The sequence below is a fragment of the Eucyclogobius newberryi genome, unplaced genomic scaffold, assembly GCF_026437365.1.
Source record: "Eucyclogobius newberryi isolate DKJ021-1_F unplaced genomic scaffold, fEucNew1.0.hap1 SCAF_14, whole genome shotgun sequence".
Taxonomy (NCBI): Eukaryota; Metazoa; Chordata; class Actinopteri; order Gobiiformes; family Gobiidae; genus Eucyclogobius; species Eucyclogobius newberryi.
The window spans coordinates 21415741-21435643 of NW_027315768.1; the positions used below are offsets into that span (position 1 = coordinate 21415741).

General features: G+C 40.8%; 1 protein-coding gene across 1 annotated transcript; it reads left to right on the plus strand.

Moving 5' to 3' along the window:
- Positions 1 to 6318: 6318 nt before the first annotated feature.
- On the plus strand, positions 6319 to 13885 carry tnfsf11 (TNF superfamily member 11). The gene is made up of 4 exons (XM_072444934.1): positions 6319 to 6613; positions 7979 to 8014; positions 11746 to 11881; positions 12326 to 13885. The coding sequence occupies exons 1-4, from the start codon at positions 6413 to 6415 to the stop codon at positions 12742 to 12744; spliced, it is 792 nt and encodes a 263-aa protein (XP_072301035.1). The 5' UTR covers positions 6319 to 6412; the 3' UTR covers positions 12745 to 13885.
- The last annotated feature ends 6018 nt before the right edge of the window (positions 13886 to 19903 follow it).

Consider the following 19903-nt stretch of genomic DNA (forward strand, 5'->3'; position numbering starts at 1 on the left):
TCATCCGTAAAAACGTGAAGGAAACATGACACAGCTCCCGCTATTGTTTGGGTTGTCCCGGGCAAACTGCAGAGGTCCAAGACAAGTAAATGCCGGCACAGGGATGGGAGAGGCTGGAGAGTATGAGAGCAAAGATAAGAGATTATGTCAGAGGGAGAAGCTGAATCATCTTTTATAAAAATAATACAACTGCCTCTGGTGTGTTTTGACTGTGGAGCTATTGACAACAACAATAGAAACCTGGATGTCAAAACATACATTAAATTGTCAAGTGAACTGACATATCATTATTAACTATTCATAAAACTGTTGACGTCATAGACGTCTGCCAAGGCATAAAGCCAAATCTCTCAACAGAGAAGTAATTGGAAAGACCTTTGGGGTAAATGCTACCGTTTTATAAATAGGTGTAATACCTTATTCGCCAAGGAGTGTTCCATTGTAGAAAAATATTCAGTTGTAGTCATCTGGGTGCTGTTTTTAGAAAAACTGGACTTTTCAACATCCAAGAGTCATTCTCAATCAGATTGAGAGTCAAAACGTCCTGTCCACAACTGAATCTTTTTACAGTGCTACTGTTTTAAGACAAAGGAAATAGGAATCACAATTGAAATCTGAAATAGAATTGTAATAAACCATTTTTTTCACAGATTTCTGTATTAGACTGCTAAATAAATTTAAAAGGCAATGATAAACAACATGCAAATGTTTAGATTCCACTTTACGTACATCTCTGGTTATACGGCATTGAACATCATCACATGATATTATCGGAACAAGTCTAATCATAATGTAATAAGCCCAGAGATTCAAAAACAATTTCGTAATGCGGAAACCATGATTACTCCCACCCTTAGAGTAAAAAATTAGATTAAGGCTTTCACTGTTTCAAGGTGTTGCTTCACTTTGGTGTTGTGTCTGTTCTGATCTCCTGTCTGGGACACCCACCTCCCCAATGACTCAGGTGTGTCTCAAACACTGAGAGCTCCTTCAAACAAGACATGATCATATGATGTCATTGGCCTGCTCTCGCCCCTGCACCGAGGACTGAAGGGGGCTTTGTCAGAGGGGCCAAGCCTATTAGATATTACCACAGAGTGATACTGAGGTTAATCGCAGGAAGTCCGAACATGGGCATCTGAAGACACGATAGTTGATGCAGCAAGTCCTGGTTTCCCCTTTGTTAAGTTGCACAATTTCCGGAAGAATTATAGAAGACAAATGTACTCAAATTACATAATTCACACATTTTCAGTGCTCTTGGTGTTTTTATTATCTTAATACATCTTGATTAAAGTAAAAAAAAACAAAAAATTGCATTTGTAAAATACATAGAGTAGACAATATCCATCCATCCATCCATCTTCTGCCGCTTTATCCGGGGCCGGGTCGCGGGGGCAGCAGTCTGAGCAGGGACTCCCAGACTTCCTTCTCCCCAGACACTTCCTCTAACTCCTCCGGGGGGATCCCGAGGCGTTCCCAGGCCAGCCGAGAGACATAGTCTCTCCAGCGTGTCCTGGGTCTTCCCCGGGGCCTCTTCCCGGTGGGACATGCCTGAAACACCTCCCGAGGGAGGCGCCCAGGAGGCATCCGAAACAGATGCCCGAGCCACCTCAGCTGGCTCCTCTCGACGTGGAGGAGCAGCGGCTCTACTCCGAGCTCCCCCCGTGTGGCCGAGCTCCTCACCTTATCTCTAAGGGAGCGCCCAGCCACACGGCGGAGGAAACTCATTTCGACCGCTTGTATCCGCGATCTTGTTCTTTCGGTCACTACCCAAAGCTCATGACCATAGGTGAGGGTAGGAACGTAGACCGACCGGTAAATAGAGAGCTTTGCCTTTCGGCTCAGCTCCCTCTTTACCACAACGGTCCGATGCAGCGACTGCATCACTGCAGCCGCTGCACCGATCCGCCTGTCGATCTCACGCTCCATCCTTCCCTCACTCGTGAACAAGACCCCGAGATACTTGAACTCCTCCACTTGGGGCAAGGACACCCCACCCACCTGGAGAGGGCAAGCCACCTTTTTCCGGTCGAGAACCATGGCCTCGGATTTGGAGGTGCTGATTCTCATCCCAGCCGCTTCACACTCGGCTGCAAACCGTCCCAGTGCATGTTGCAGGTCCGGGTTTGATGGAGCCATCAGGACAACATCGTCTGCAAACAGCAGAGATGGAATCCTGTGGTCCCCAAACCGGACACCCTCCGACCCCTGACTGCGCCTAGAAATTCTGTCCATAAAAATTATGAACAGAACCGGTGACAAAGGGCAGCCCTGGCGGAGTCCAACATGCACTGGGAACAGGTCTGACTTACTGCCGGCAATGCCAGTAGACAATATCCAAATATCTTTATGGTGGCTCTAAGCAAAGGTCTTTTTATTTGGGTAAACACTGGTCTGGTGTGATTTATTGAAGACAAGAGACCAAGCAGAGACTGAGGAGGAAGTTGTAGAGGACAAGAACAGGGCAACTGGGACTCAAGTGGAGGCCCCCTATATGAGCCAAAACCTGTATGTGTTATATAAGCTACACTGCTATTATTATTAGCTGAAGCTGATGTTTCAAACTATTGCATACTCCACATCATGAATAAGGAGTCAATTATAGTGCAATGGAAGTAGTTCAGGCGAAAAACTAATAATAACTAAAAAGAAAAACATGATTAATTAATATAATGATATCATTAAACTACCTCCACCAATACAACTTGCTGGATTGAGAACCAACTCTTGTATCACTACAGGACCGGCTTATGTATATATATAGCTGGACAGATCAGATTTAGGAAAACTGTAGTTTATATGACCAGATATGACCACAGTCAAATGTGAGGTAGAGATTTGCAGTGTAAACATTGACGTTGCCATAGCGTTCCGGGTGTAATAGTAGTAATAAGGGGCAGAAGCTTGTGTGTGTTTGTGGAGAGAAGACTTGGAGTAACCCTGTTACCACAGAGGATGTGGGAGTGAGGGGGGAAGGGGACAACCTGATGCTCTTCAATCCACAGGGCTGAGAGCAGACCTTCACTCAGTTAAACAGGCACATGATAAACAGGAATTTAGAAAAGGCATGTTATTGTTCCCTCATTACATCTCAATACAGAGCCATTCAATCAAATATATATATGCCAGAATAAAGTTCAAGTGTTTACTCATTGTTGGCTCCGAGTCCTTTTTAAGGGTAAATGAAACCACTCTAGCTTTGAAGCTGCAAAATCAATGGAGAACAATGAGGTTGATTTTGACAGCACATGCCAAACCAAACCACATATCTGGTCCATTTATGTGAAATGTAATTTATTGTGCTGCTCGTGGTCGAGGGGATAGCACACTGTAGACAGTAAAGGTTGCGTCAGTCCCATGCCCAGATAATGAACCAACAAGCAACAAAGGACAGGTATGATAAAAAGAATCATGGCGTCATATCAAGGGCCAGACAATTAGTGGCAAAAAAGAATAAGGTATTATTTGTGCTAGTCCCATTCTTGATTACAACAGGAAAGACATAATGTTATGCAAATGTGTGCACACTACAAGCAAAGCGCAAACGTTAAAAGGTAAAAGCAAATCAAATGTATTCATTGACATCAATTAAGGCATCTCGCCATAAACTCCCACATTCTCTCTGAATTTAAAAAAACTGCTCCATGTGTCCCTGATTTGACCTCTGGCCTCATGCAACAAACTCAATAAGGTTACAGAGTTTAAATCTTGATCCTAGTGCACATTCAACTAAAGCCTCTTCTTGAGGACACTTTAATCAAGGACACCACATCTTGTATTTTATGTTTGCATGCAACACAATGGGTATGTACTTTCAACTTGGTATTTTCTTCTTTACCTCCCCTCACCCTTGCTCTCTCATTCATGCCTTCTCTTGGGTTTCCCTCCTCAGCTGCAGGGCTTTTGGCTGGATGTCATCCTCTAACTGAGCATCAAGTTGCAACGTCTGGCTGGAGGTGGACTGGGAAACACAAGGGCACGGAGCAGACCCAAACACACACAACCACACATGTATAAGAGCTCCACATGCAGCAAAAATGTGATACTGACCACATGTAACCTGCCTGCCAGTCAAAACCAATGCTCTTCCCCACAGAGATACCCACTCACATTTGGATTAAATATTTTTGACATTTAAGCAAAGGAATTACTCTCCACCATTCACAGCCAGAGGTGGAAATACACTAAGTACATAGTAAATACCGTGGTATATGTATACTATATAGCACAGGGGTCCCACAGGCATAAGCACCAACTACCGGGCCCCTAAGGAACATATTATCTTTGAAATGTACCTACGTTACTTCTGTTTTATGTCTGGATTTTATTGTGAAAATATGGAGCCAATTAACCTGGTAACAGCAAACATGAGTAAAAATACTTTCCTAGTACTGCACTGTTGTTACCTTCCCCTTCTACTTCTTCTATATGTTTAGCACTGGTCCTTAAGTTAAAAACGGTTGAGGACTCATTAAAAGTAGAGTAATAAAGGCTATAGAGTAAAAGCAATACCACTACAACCACCAACACTGCTAGTACTACCGCCATTAAAGGTATTAGAACAGAGGCAGTCAAGTATAAGTACCACTACAAACCTATTTTGAAAGATTCCTCTAATCAAATTCTTGAGTAGACATTTTTACCACAATCAATTATGTTTAAGGGGGGAAATATATTCAGAACATATGGTAACTATCCTTTAAACAGTGCTCCAGCCAGTATCCAGTTGCTTTCCACCTCTTACCACAGCCGAATTCATAAAAACAGCTACGAGCGGCTCGAGGATCTAGTGTAGCCAGGACATCAGTTCTGAGGTTTTCCCTGGGAGAGATACAACCTTAGTGGGAACCCTGCCAGGAGGACGCTGACAGAATTAGTTGTAGTTCCTCTGCCCCTTTCTGAAAGCAAAACATGTACAGGGCCTTCCTACAAAAGCATGGTAAAGAGGAGAGAGCTGTGGTTGCACTACAACATAACCAGAATCATGTGTGTGGTTTTATGAAGTTTGAAAACCCATAATGATGGTGTATTAAATGATTGTGTCGCCGTACGGTTTGACGGCTGAAAGCAAGCGGTGGGAGGGGCGTATAAATAGCCAGATTTCTCCCATGAACTCCTCTGGCACCTCCAAAGTTAGTACAATTTTGCAAACTCGCTCAACTTATAACAGCCCCCTCTTTTTTCCATTGTTTCTGCTTTTGAAGAGTTTTTTTTTTTTTTTTTTTTTTTTAGCTTTTTTGAACCCCATTTGCAAAGTGGGTTGTAAGAGAGCCTGGCTTTGATTAGATGCAATGGGAGGCAATAGAATCAGGATGGTTGCAAGAAATATTTAGCAGAAGAAGAAGGCATATATATGTTGCTAATATATTAGTAATAAAGAAGATACCGTAGCAGCCATACCTGCCTGCCAATTCCTGATCTCGTAAGCTCAGCAGAACAGGGCCTGGTTAGTACTTGTATACAATGACTAAACTTTATTTGACACAATAATGCACACTTTAATTGATCCAAACACTATTAAATTTACACTATAATCATTATCAATATTACTATTAGTTGTAGTAGAAGTTGCAATGATTAGTCGATAGTGACTAGTCGAATACAATTACTACACTACTACTATACAACACTATAATTCTTTAACACAGGCCAAAAGACCTTTTTTACATCAAAGACATTGGCAATAGCTTAATATAACAAAATGTCATAAAAGAGTACACTTTTATCAGATTTAATATATTTTAAAATTCCTGATTATTATTAAGGCTTGTGTGGTTGTGGTTTCCAATAATTCACAATGAACGTCAATTATTATAATTGGTATCATTATTATTTAATTGACCATTTAGTCTGTGTCATTAGTCCTCCAGCCATTTCCCTCTTTGTTGTTAATGTCCTAAAATACCTTGATCAAAAACTAAGATCAGGGTTAATCCCATAAATACCTCTTTTCCTGTCTGACGCGATGTATTGTAACAAACCTGAACATTGAGCCAACAATCATTACTCACACAACTGGAGCCCTCTCTCGGGGCCACTAGGCCGCGCGGGTGGCGTGCGTGTCACGGGAGGTGTGGACGCGCAGGAAAGGGGGAGGACTACGTGACAAGCCGCGCCGCGCTCTTCTCACGGGCCCTGAAAAAAAAAAAAATCAAAAAAAGAAAGAGTCCTCCTTGTGCTCCACGGGTCTCGAACCGGCAGCGCACTGTCCTCAGCTCCTCCGCACAGCCACACTCCGGGTCTCCCCCTGTCCGGCCTTCGCCTCGTCCCCCCGCGCTCCAATTGGCTGCGCCGTCCCCAGCCCACCCACCGTCCCTTTTTAGAGCTCCGATCCGGTGGCGGCTGACTTCACCGTGACTTCCTCGCCTTGGGATCCGGGTTGAGCGCACGCAGACACGGCTACGGCGGCATGGCAGCTAGTCACGATTACCGAGGCTACCTGCGGGACAGCGTGGACCTGGAGGCGACCCAGCACCACCGCTTTCACCCGGTGCAGAGCTCGGAGACCACGTACCGGCCGCTCCTAATTGGGACGCTTGCTATTATGGGATTGCTTCAGGTGGCGTCCAGCGTGGCCATCTTATTGCACCTGACAGGTTATCTGCAAGAGGTAGGACCCAGCGTGACAGTTGCACTTTTCTATTTTAAAGTCAGTGTTTTTTTTGTGTGCAATAAATAGGAACGATGCTTGATTTTTCTGCTTGGAATTTAGTTTTTAAAATTCCTGATTTCGTTTTTTCAGCAATATTGAATATTAAATTTGGGGCTCTATTACTGTTTAACAAGAGATTGTACATTGTATTGGCTGCACATAACTTTTTCCTCTTGAAAAAGTTCCCACAGAAGTTGCTGAGCAGCTTTGGACTGATCATATCTCAGATGCGATCCACAAATGTCAGCTATAAGATGTCTTGTTTTTGCAAGATACAGATGTTTTCACTCCCGGCTGCTGGGCTGCACACTTTCATTCTTATGTTTACATGCCATCTGGATTTATATGTGCCATAAATAAAGTTAAACCGAGTTGGATTGACGGGAGAAATCTGACTCCAGACTGAAAATCTGATGTTTTGATTTGAAAATGATGACATGTGAAAGTGCAGTTTATTATCTATTATCTGATGCAGTATCATTCATAAGCCCATGCTAAGTGAATTCAACATTACAGGAAGCACAAAGGTCACCTGAAAACCATGGCTTCTTCTGCTCTTGTCTGTGTGTTTGTGTGATGAATTTCTTTTGGCTTGTTCTTGGCATAAACACACAGTTGTGCGGTAGTGGCTTGTTATTCACTGGACTTTAGCCAGACGGGAAAAGCACATGAGAAAAGCAATTAAAAAAAGTAAACACTGAGAGTTTGGGCACTGTGCAACCGCTGTGGTCATGTATAAGTAATAACAATCCGTGAGATAGAAATGTGAGGAGAGCTCTTAGTACTTTCTTCATATACCATAATTTAGACGTTTGAAGATCTTTGGTTTGTCAGGTTTAGTCACTGATATTTTATTCATTCATAACAGGAGTAATTGAAGTGCTGTGATGACAACTGTATCATACTTTCACTATGAGTCAGTAAATGTTGGTGCAGAGTTTGGCATTGGACCATCACCTCTTCCCAGCACCTGTAGCAAGACTTCCTGAAGGTGCAAAGTGGGACATTTGGGAAGTTTGAAATGGGAAATGGGACCTTTTATGCATCTAGTTATGATTGTAGAAATGAATTGCTTCCTGGAGACGATGCAGAGCCTAAATGTGGCTGTGGCAGTGGAATGCAGGGCGACACGTGTAAAGTAACTTGTTTAGCCTCTTCTTGAAGTAGAACATAAACGCTGCATTGCTGCCTGTCTTCCTGTGCGTTTGGAAACATATTCCTCCCACACAGAATTCAAGGAAACGGCTTAAAAATGTGGCACATGTGTTCAAACAGACCTTTTCTCTTCATCTGCTGAACTAGGTTTGTCTTCTGTCTTTTCAGGTCGATTTGTCCACGGCACCACAACGGCCCATAGAGGTGAGAGGCTTTTTCATATGCATTACACTTCGTACTACAACATACGCACGTGTCTTAAGCGACATGGTTTCTAAATGGATTAAGAAATACTAGTTGCTATGAGTGATGGAGCTGGAGTAGAGTTTGTTGGTTCCATGAAGGCCTTTTGAAATGTATGCAAAATATATGATACACTGTTGATTTAGACATGGCTAGAATGTTGTTTAAATTAATGTCTAAATCTACCTTGTAAGACACATTGTAACACTATTACTAAACATTACGCAGCTTAACAAATGTATGGAATTTAATAAACATGAACTCTGTGTTGCATCAGGGAATATTGTAATAATGATAATGATAATGATGGGTGCACGGTGGCAAAGGCGGTTAGCGCTCTTGCCTCCCAAGAAGGAGATCATGGGTTCGATTCCTGGACCAGATCAACATCACATGATCTCTCTGGGTGGAGTTTGCATGTTCTCCCCGTGTTACCGTGGGTTCTCTCCGGGTTCTCCGGCTTCCTCCCACCGTCCAAAGACATGCATGTGTTAGGCAAAATTGGTGACTCTAAGTTGGCCCTAGTGAATGAATGTGAGCGTGAACTGTCTGTAATATCTGTGTCTCTGTGTTGGCCCTGCGACAAGTTGGCCACTGTCCAGGGTGTACCCCGCCTAAGGCCCGAAGTCACTGGGATAGGCTCCAGTCACCCGCGACCCCGAAAGGGAACAAGCGGTAGAAAACGGATGGATGGATAATGATGATATATTTCCTTCCTTGTTGATTTGAGTGTGTTATCTACATTGCATCGCTTTCAGCTAATGGGATCCATGTAGACAACACATGTGTAACAAAATAAACAAAAAGATGGAAATAATATGTGGGTGTGACAGGGATCTCTGCCATCAGAGATAGTGAGATAGAAGATAGGAAATCCTACCAGTTTTCTCGCTTTCAAAATCCTATTTCAACACCACCGCCCTTTTTTGGCTCAGACTTAGTCCAACAAAATCAAATATCACGTATTACAGGGATCTCTTTGCTTCAGTTTTTCCTAATGCTCTTTCTGACTATCTTTCACAGCAGGCTATTCTTTATGTCTCCCATAAACCTCCCAGCATGTCTTGGGCTAAAGCACTCATTGCGTTGGCCGTTTTCCATCAAGTGAAAGGTTGATCCATTGTGGGTGCTTTATGAGGTGTCAGGGTGATAGGTTTTTGGCCTTTCTTCTCTTATAAGTCTCCACTGACTGTCGGGATAAGTGCTAAAGAGAGCTGTGCATGCATCTGTCAGCCCCTCTGAAGCTGGGCTGTGGCTGTGGTCAGTGACATCTCAAAAGTGATGAGAATACACCAATTCAGACACACAAAGCCACTCAAATGACTGTTTATGGTGTCCATAGAACTTGTTCAACAAAAGCAAGCATCTGCCAGGGTGGCCTTGGTTTCAGTATATCGTAAAGCACTCCCATAATAGTTGAATGACACTTGTGGTTAGACTTGACTACATTGTGCCGATGGATGCACATCAAAGTCAAACTAACTTAGTGTTTTAGATGCCGGCTCTTCTTTTTGTTGTATTCAATTCAATTCAATTCCATTTATTTTTGTATGACATTTGTATGACATTTGCCTCTGGCCTGACTGCATAGTGTTCTTCCTAAGTTCATAAGGGTTGGTTACAGGGTTTTCATAACGCCCTTTAAAGAAGACATTTAATGTTTTTTTCCCCTAGGTATTTACTTTATACTAACAATTATAATAAACAATTATAAGATAAGATAAGATAAGATAAGATATTCCTTTATTGTCCCACATGGGGAAATTTCATTGGTGCAACGCAGGTAGATACAGAGGTAGATACAGAAGAACAGATCACTTATAGGAAGTCTGAAAAACACTTTCAGTAGAAGATCTCCTATAAATAAATAAAAACTCCCATAGACAAATAAATACATAAATACCATTGCATGTGATCCCGACAGTAATTGCACATGAATATGTGTCACGACAGCACATAGACTGCACATGAATTTCACAGTAATTGCACATATGACAGAATTGCACATCAGTATTAGGTTAGGTCAGTATTGCGCCGGGATAACGTGACGATCTCCGGGTAAGACGACTGTTCTCCTCAGTTTCATGAGTTCCTCCTTTGTGTAAACGCGGTACGGCGCCGGAGCCGGGGGGCGGGGCCGGAGCCGGGGGACTCAGAGCCAAGACACATCGCAACGACACGACGAAAACACTCAATCCAGCCGAATAAAGTCAAAACAAGTTAATTTAAAGCGATTCCAGTGCGTGTCCCGATCGTTCGTGAAGTTCCTCTTTCATATAAACGTGTATATAAACGTGTACCGACGACACGCCGTACTTTAGCGCGGCCGGAGGGCGCGGGGGGGGGGCTGGTGGGCTCGCTCGGAGCTAGCTCACGTCACAACAACACAACGAACGCAACGAAAAACGCTCAAATCCAGCCGAAAAAAGTCAAAAACAGTTGAATTAAAAAACTATTCCAGCGCGTGTCCCTATCGTACAGAAAAATAGAAAAAAATATACTAACTATATTTACCAAATATAGGAGATAAAGCACAATAAGTGTGAGAAGAAGAGAGAGCGTTTACACCGGGCTGCCAGCTGTACCAGCGCCTTATGACGTATATTGATCTAAAACAGCGTAATAACAGAGATAGGTCCCTTGACTAGTTCAAACCTGCTGAACTGTGAGGCCCCAGCCCTTCATAGAGGCATTTCACTGTAGCAAGCAGCAGAATTCTTTGAATAATGGTAAGTAAGTAGAGAGCAGTGGGCAGAGATAGATGTAGGTGAAAACAGATATTTTTGTACAAACAGAGCTCAAATGTATGACAATGAAGGATTACTATTGGAATAACAAGCATATTAATGGTGAGGGAACACTGTAATGACATGGTTAAAAGCTCAAGTTGAGTTTACATAATATATATCCTTTAACATCTACTTATATAAAATATACACTTTTTATAGATCAGCCAGTTATGTTGCAATTCTTTGTTTGCAGTACATTAATGTTCTATGTCTGGTTGAATCTCTGGTTACTGTTCAGTGAACACTTCATAAGAGCTCTTTGCAGTTATGTTTAATTTGAAAGATGTGTTTATCTTACCTCATTTCTGGACACTGACATGTAAACTTGTTTGAACTGAAAGTTGTTTTGAACAAGAGTGTCATTCCAGTATGTGTTTAAATGAAAAGACTCAGTAGTTGTCCTTGGTACACAATCGATAGAGCATTTCTGAGCAGTTGTTGGTTTAACGTTGGAGTTACATGAGTTTGGCAGCATTCCTGAGAAAATAGATCAGATGAACAAGTCAAAACTCCTTCAGGATGCAATTAAATTGTATTCATATTAGCAAAGCCATATGTCGAATGAGTAGCATCAACTCAGTTGTACTCGTTGATAACTTTAGATAACAATCACAAAGAGTGATGTTCTATAAACTGTTATTTTAACAGAGCTCTTGTTTACTTTCTTGGAAACCGTGTTTGTCTCTTATTCATCTGAGTGTTGATAATTGTGATGTCAACCTTAAATAGAATACCATGGAATCAATCATGTATCCTTTACTATTTGATGCCAAAACCAGAGGGACTTGAAAATACTGCCATACCAAAAACAAAGACACTAACATTTTTCTGAGTCACTTTTTTGCATGCAGATTTTTTAAATAAAATGTGTCCTAACCTACATTATGTTTCTTTGTGTTGTAGGAAATGCACACAGAACCTATTATGGATGCCTTACAGGGCACTCCAAAAACCAAAAGATGCAAGAACAGATGTAAAATTCCAAAAGACAGCGTGCCATCGGCTCATCTACCGATCAGAGCGAAACACGAGTACCCAAGTGAGTTTTTCTGTTCATTTACATTACTTTGAATACCACCAAAATTAGAGTCCTATGATGTAACCTAGAGAAAGTTTATACTGTCTGGTCTTCCTAATTTGAAATTGCCTGAAGCCTCTTTTAGTGTGACCTTTGAACCTGTTCCAAGCCTGGAAAATGCAAGTCTGTGAAACCTACAGTCAATATAATTCCATTTATAGCAAAGACAGAATATTTGTCATGGCATTGGTGACGCCCGATGGAAAAGTTGGGAAAATGTTCTATAGTTTGAGGGCTTGTACGTGATTTTTATTTTAGAAAATCACTTGGGAGAAAAACATTTTTTGAACAGTTACAATGAAACGTGTTCTTCACTTGTGGTTAAAAATCAGGGACACATCCTTTATATGTTGAAACATTTGAAAACAAATTGTACAAACAAATAGCTGTGTTGTGTCGTTGCAGAAGGCAAGCCCGATACTGTCACTATTGAATGGGACAATAACCAAGGAGACCTGCACTGCATGACGTACAACAAAGGGAAGTTGTTCATCGAGGAGCCTGGATACTACTATGTCTATGCCAAGACGTGTTTCCGATACTACTATGACGCAGACGAGGTCTCCAACGTGGACTTCAGCAACCTTCAGCTCATCCAGTACATTTATCATGACATCCGCACACAGAACACCAGGGTGAGACTGATGAAGACGGGTAGCACCGGCCAGTGGAACAACCGCAGCTACAACATGTACTGTGCGCAGCAGGGCCGAGGGGTGCGGCTCGATCAGGGGGACGCGTTGTCCGTAAATGTGTCCAACGCGTGGCTTCTGGACCTGGACACAGAAGGGACGTACTTTGGGGTCATAAAGTTGGCCAACTGACATGTTAAGTAACGGAGTGGACATGCTACTGAACATTCAATATGCCAAAGACCACTGTTTTTGCTCATTTTCCTGTCATTATTGCCGTTTTATGTTGATTTGCCGGTGGAATTTCCTGTAATTGATAATACCACACCACAAAGGTTGGTTGGAAAGCAAATGAAGTGATGGGTTGTCCCTTTTTCACTTGACTAATGGCTCGCAACGCTCTCCAAAATGGTATTGGAGAATTGCTTGTTCAATCTAGCTTTTTGGTTTTACACAATCTATACAAATTAAAACAAACCTCACAGGTCAGTGCTGGTCGGCCTGTCTGAGTTTGTCATTAAATGAACATTGGAGCTCTTCTGGCATCTGCTTACACTTTACATGGAGCCAGATAAAACTAACAATCCCCCGGACCTGTCTCTGGACCTGTGTCTGTGTCTCTGACCCACAGCAGACATATACAGTGTTTAATGGGCAGTGAGGCATCCCTGCCCTATGTAACCGAGGTATGCAGTGTGTAGTAGACCGTTCACTTTGGATTGGTCTTCCTCAGAAGCTGATTTATTTTTTTACTGATGTTTTTTTTTAAGTCACACATGCGTTGTAAATGTAAAACCACTGAATCTGATGACAATGATCAAAACGTAATAATTGACAAATGATTATTGACAATCAACGCGCAAAGCAGATAGCTGGACTGTCTGGCCAATAATGACATGAAAAGTCTCCTTTAACTTGAACCAAATTGATTTTGGTTCATCATTAACTTAAATCTTTTTTTCATTTGGCTCTTCAGTGAGGTAAATGGGAATATGCACTAAATATTTATTTATTAGTTCTATAGTTACAGAGATGGGCCACTGTTACAGTGAGTTCTCAGCTGTAGAAAATCAATATATTTCATGTCTGTTTGACGTCCATTACGCAGCACTTAGAGGGTATAGTAGACACGCTTTTTTGTTATTAAAACACAAGGGCTTTCATTTTTTAATTCAATATTTATGTCTTATTTTTTACAACTGTGTGTGCACTCGCCTTGACATGAGCAGTATGGATGTAATGTTTCAGATTGTACTATACAGTAAGATTGTCGTTTATACAATATTTTGTCAATATTATTTATGTTGTTAATAAAAACTACTTTTGTTACAAATTTAGTGCAGCGATCTTAAATGTCTTTCCTGCAAATATCTTAATTGCATGGCAACCGTGTCTGTGATAAGAGCAGAGCTAATGAATACTTGGTACAAGCAGTGTAAAAAGCAGCAGTATTATGGGTTCAGAGTGAAGTCACAGTCCCTCCTGCAGTGGCCCACCATCTCATTACCTCCATAGATTGTGTAAAGAAACCGCCCACTGCAGCACCACTAACTCACAGCAGACATTTGGACCAACGGCAGATGAGAAACCGATCATACAAATACTGGAGGATTATTTTGAGGAATCTAATGTCTGCTTGATCATTTAGTTGTGTCTTGTAAAATTTATGACAGAAGTAAGGAATGTTTATGTAGAAGTGTGATGGAAGTGCACCCATGTTTGATTTGAAATGAAAGTATTTCCGAAAAAATGTAATAAAGGACTGGACAAATTAATGAAATGAGCATAATGGCATCAAAGAGGATTTAATTAGTGCTGGTGGTGGGTTCACTTACCAAATGCTGAGACCTCACAGGGCTTCATCAAGAGAAAAGAGCCCACAAAGCCACGTCTCAGTGATTTTTACAACATAAATATCTTAGCGGCAATCATCCATGTCAGGAGTAATAAAACACCAATAAACAATTTAAAATATACAACCCCTATAGAAATATATAATGTTGTCAAATATTCCTCTGCAATACGTTTTAGGCCTCTCAGTTTCAGATTGAAACAGTCGAAGCCATAACAGTGTAAACAGTGGACTTCCATTATGTGCCGCCATTTTAAAGTGACTAAATTTCAAAATTTTTGGCCCGGGCAGAGAAACCATTAAAATGTGTTGTGTCAGTAAACAGTACAGACAGCCCGGCCTCCACTCTCCCTTCTGAACCCAACCTGTTTAACATCACAAACGCAGTACAAAGCATTTCACTTACTCTCACCGCTTCATAAAAGGAGCTGGATTCTGGCAGGAGAGGACGTTCAGTATAAACTTCTGTTATTCAATAAACGCAGCGGTGATGGTAAGGAAATTAAATTGGGCTAATCCATCTCATAGTTTATGCTAACTTCACTTAACCATGTGCTGAAGTGGATGGAGAACTACAAAATGAATGGTTCTCTAAGTTATTGGTCTATTAGAAGTGGGATTGCATTGCATGTGAGCTGTTTTTTACTATTATGGTTATACTTTGGGGCAGTAATGGATGTTTTGTAAATCAAATCAAATCAAATCAATTTATTTTTGTAAGGCCCAAAATCACAACAACAGTTGCCTCTGAGGGCCATTATTATAAATGTGCTTTATAAATAAACTTGACCTTGTTGCATGTAGTCCTAACTCACTCATATCTGCCACCATTAAAGAATTATTATCTACTATTAATTATCATTATTACCAACTTAACTCCCTTTACGCTTCCTTAAAACGGCCGACTAAAACTAGCCCAAATTTAAACTGAAACGGAAATCAGATTTTAAATTCTGTTTTCTTTGTTAAATATATGAATGAATAAAGCTGATTTCTGGAGGGATGTCTGATTGACACTAAATAGCATTTGTTGGGTTTTGACAATAATTTCTTAAAAGCTGACGGTAAATTCACTAAAATCAGTTTTAGGGACTATCCAGTCGGAATCCATATACATTTTAGGGAATTGTTTTTAATTTGTAGGTTGCAAAACACAAACTGACCCTGATCCATCCCAGAATGTTTAATTTGACTGGAAATAAGTGGATAACAGCTTTATTTTTAAGTACAACATATCAAGCAGTTTGAGAGTTCCCTTTTATCAGATGGTGGACACATTGGAATAAATAAAGAAAAAGTCCAATGTATATCCTAAGCATAACCTTTACTTTTATTTATTTTTATAAAAGTCAACCATTTACACTAATAATGATAATGTCTTTTGTAATATGTAAAGTGCGACACTGTTAGCATATCTGTGACTTTGGGCCCTGCAACCACCCCTCACGCACAAGTACATAGTGCACATATAGGCAAGTAAAACGTGTCGTGCACAATGACACCAGGCTGTGGTGTGAGCTGGAATCTAACCATGATGGATGAACGCTCTAACCACTTAGCCACTGACTTGGGTCCAGATAAATGGATAAGCTTAATTCTGGAAGCGGCAGACTCAAGCAACAAATGAAGTATACACTGGGTGGTAGATGATCCACTGTTTTTTATGAACAAATGATATGATTATTCACATCTCTGTAAGATGTTAGCGCAACGTTTTGTCCTCCTTAGATGCGGAGATGTTTTGGGAAATATATTGGTGTGTTTTTACCCGTAAAAACCGGCGGCATCAATATAAGAAGTCGGTGCTATTAGCCAAATGGTGCTAAACTTTATGAGGCTGTGGTTTGGAGGAAACAGAATCTGAGAAGCAGCTGGAGGTCTTTATATAATTGCCAGTCAGGTTAGTAAGCATTTCACACAGCATTTAAATATCCACACACTCACTATTGATGTATGTATCTGAGCCCACAAACAATAACAAACACTTACGGGCAAGCTGCATGCACACTCTCCTTTGCTTAGTCAGCGCACACAACTATTTTCACAAGCCTTTGTTTTCACCCAAATATAGCTTCACGTGTAGCATTGTTAGCGTTGAAGTCTGATTGACAACTTGTCTTTTTCAAATTACAATATGTGTCATGTATGTGGCAAATCAAGCAAAATCCAGGCTATGTGCAACATTTGAGTGGGTTGTACGTAACAGCACCATGTCATTTGTGAAGCAGACAGAGCATGAGAAGTCAGATTGGACGTGTGCATCAGCAAAATAGTCTCATCTTCACACAATACTTGTTAATGTGAATGAAACAACATCATCTGTTGTATTGGGTCAGTTCTCCTTCTCTTCCCAAATGCATGAGCCCAGGAATGTTTTACACTAGCTCCTTTTCTGGACCACAGTCAATAGATGTTTGTTCTAGACACATTTCTAGACACAAACGTTGAAGACACAATATGCACATTAAATGATATGTTATTAAATGATAATAAATTCTGATTATAATATAATCTGGGGATTGATCTTTCCCCTGCAAACAACTGCCTATTGCCCTTGTATCCCTCTTAAAGACCATAGTTGATGAGATGGAGTGCAAACAAACTCTCACATGAATAATCAAAAGATATATATACATTTGAATCCATTGACTTTTGGTCCAATTTTGACTTGATATTGGCACCATGGACAATCATGGACTTCTCACATATGCAAGGTCATTGTGGAAAGAATTGTGCTTTTCTCTCAACTAGATTTAGCCAAAGTTTGATTTATCAACTTGCTCTGCTCCGCTGACCCTTCAGCTTGAAGTATTTGTCTTTTCCCAGTCGCTTTCAAGAAGAACAGTCCAAGACTGATAATAACTCAGAATCTTTAAGCCAGAATGAAAAATAAAATTAAATAAATAATACATGGTGTCAGTCCAAGTATCTATAAATTTGGATATAAAAAAATATTTAATATTTTATGTAGAAATGTAAAATGTCAATCTGGGAAAATCTCCAGACATTTATGGCTTTATTGCCAATAAATGTGAATATATCTAATATCTAAATCTAATATCTCTAATATAGATAAATAAAATAGAATACATGAATAATATACAATCACCCAAAACAACAGAAGAAGTACAGTATGCAGGGAATCCCCTTAAAGAAATCCACTGTCAAACATGCGTAATCCTGATGCTAATCCTGAGTGGATCAAGCATCTCGGAAAGATCACGTTTGCTTTGAGATGTGGGGACACCTGCGCCCGAGTTACAGCTAACTCAGATTAACTCTAATGTCTCTGTGTGGACACCTGCAGCTGGTCTGGAGAATCAGATTAGACTGGTATGTTGTATTATTTATGGATTAACTAAGTAGGCCATCAGATGTCATAATGATGGATTAATTATATACCAGTCAAATAAAAAAAAAAAAAATTTTGGCGGGAGGTTCTGGTCTGGATGGACTGGTGTAGAGAAAGCGGAGGGAGTCTACGGTGGAGATGGGGGAGTCTGTCATGGTGAGGGGGGGCTGGGGGGGTGAAGTCCACCATCATGTCCACTGTCTTCTGGGCGTTGAACTCCAGGTTGTTTTGTATGAGTTTGCACACATAATCAGTTCAGGTGAAGGACTTGTCCACTAAACCAAAGGTCTGGTGTTTGCTCGGGTGATTGAACCCATGGCTCTTGTTCATGAGTTGGAAAGTTGGTCAATGTAAATCACTTATCTGTAAAAATGGAAAGCTTTTAAACAGGGGATTCATAATCCCAAATACTGCACAATTACACTGTTACTTTAAAGCTCAGATATTGGATGGTGGTGTTTTTATTTGGTAAACTGCTTGACGGTGCGTGCAAAATGAGGGTCAAATGAGAATACTTTCCCTTCAGACTCATATGGAGAATATCAGATCAATGTTGGCGAACTCTCCAAGAGTCATAAGGCGATGTAAACCACAATACATCTTCAATGCAATATGTGCTAGAACATGAGATTCTGACTAGAGCAGCAGATTTTTCTGCAGACATGACCTTGATAAGACACGTCTGCTCTCAACCACAAATGTGCAGGTCTGTGGGCCACCTCTGTCTGGCCCAACAACACACTGTGTCTTTTCACTCGTTTACCTTCTACTTGCAGTTTCAATTTGTACATTTACACTTTGCTGTCTTTTCCATTCAATTACATTCTAAGAAATGTTGTCAAATCCACAGCTACAGTTACTATTGAAAGAATAAGATTTCAAAGACTCAGTTATCTATGGTGCACGCCTCAAATGTTTGTTTGGATCAGTGTGTTCTTATAACTATGTGACACAACCTGATTTGTTTGCAAAGTGCATATCCAACTACATTTACATAACAATTGCTGTAATGTTATAAATAAACACATCAGTTCAAATTTATTTCCGCCCATTTTGTGGAAGCTTCAGAGCATTTTCAACCTGTCAGGGAGTATTTGTATTGGCAGCGTATGTAAGGTATGTACTAGATAAAACAAACAGATACCTAGATGGCTTTGGCGTCTGCAGATTTTATCATTACCTCATGGTTGCTCAAAGGGAGGTTTGATTGGATGGAATTGTAACCTAATCTAATATCTTAACCGTGCAGGGATGTTTGCATTAGATTGAGCATCTCTAATAAACCTTTTCCTAATAATACATAAAACTTTGCAAAGAAGTTAAGCTTTTTTGGGTGTTTTAACAATGCCACGTGTGAGGGAGTGCACCACCTGAGAGGGAAGGGCACATTTTGGCTCTTTAATCCCTGTGCTGATTGGAAACAAACAAGTCATGTCGGGCCGCATCCCTTGTAGCCTTGGACAGTTCGTCTGCTGCTAACCACGACAGCGGCTGGAGATTACAGAGAGGAATCCACGAATCAACAACTGTCTGTCTGAGTGGTGCGTTTGAGGTCAGTCTGGTGTATCACAGACACACACAGTAAACGCATAGACACTACTACTAACTCATGCAGCTGGGAGGAATTATACTGCCACACTATGATGAACTCACAAACGGGCCAAGCATACAATATTCTGATTTGACTGGTGCTGTCTATGAACCTATAATGTACAGTTCAAAACGTTTCTCACAACTTTTTTTAAGGAGCATTTTGATTTGATGATTGTGATACGAAAAATATATACAAGTTTTGAAGCAAGAGAGGTAGAGTAGCCAAAAAAGTTGAAGTACAGAGTAGTGGTCCAAGTAATTACTCAAGTAGGAGTAAAAAGCTCTTCTCCAGAGAGTAATGGAACAGCATTATATCATTTGAATTTATTGTAGGCATAATTTTAAACATTAAATCATGAAAATAAAAAATGAGAAGACCCAAACTGAGTAAAATATTGAAGAGTAACCCAATGTTTCACTCAAATAAGAGTAGTTAGTGCGTCAAATAAATTCCTTTTTTTCTGGCCATCAGTAGCTCAGTTTTTTGAGCATTTGTCTATCAGGTTTCCACTAACCTAAGAGTCGTAGGTTCGATTCGGGCCGAGCCCCTGAGT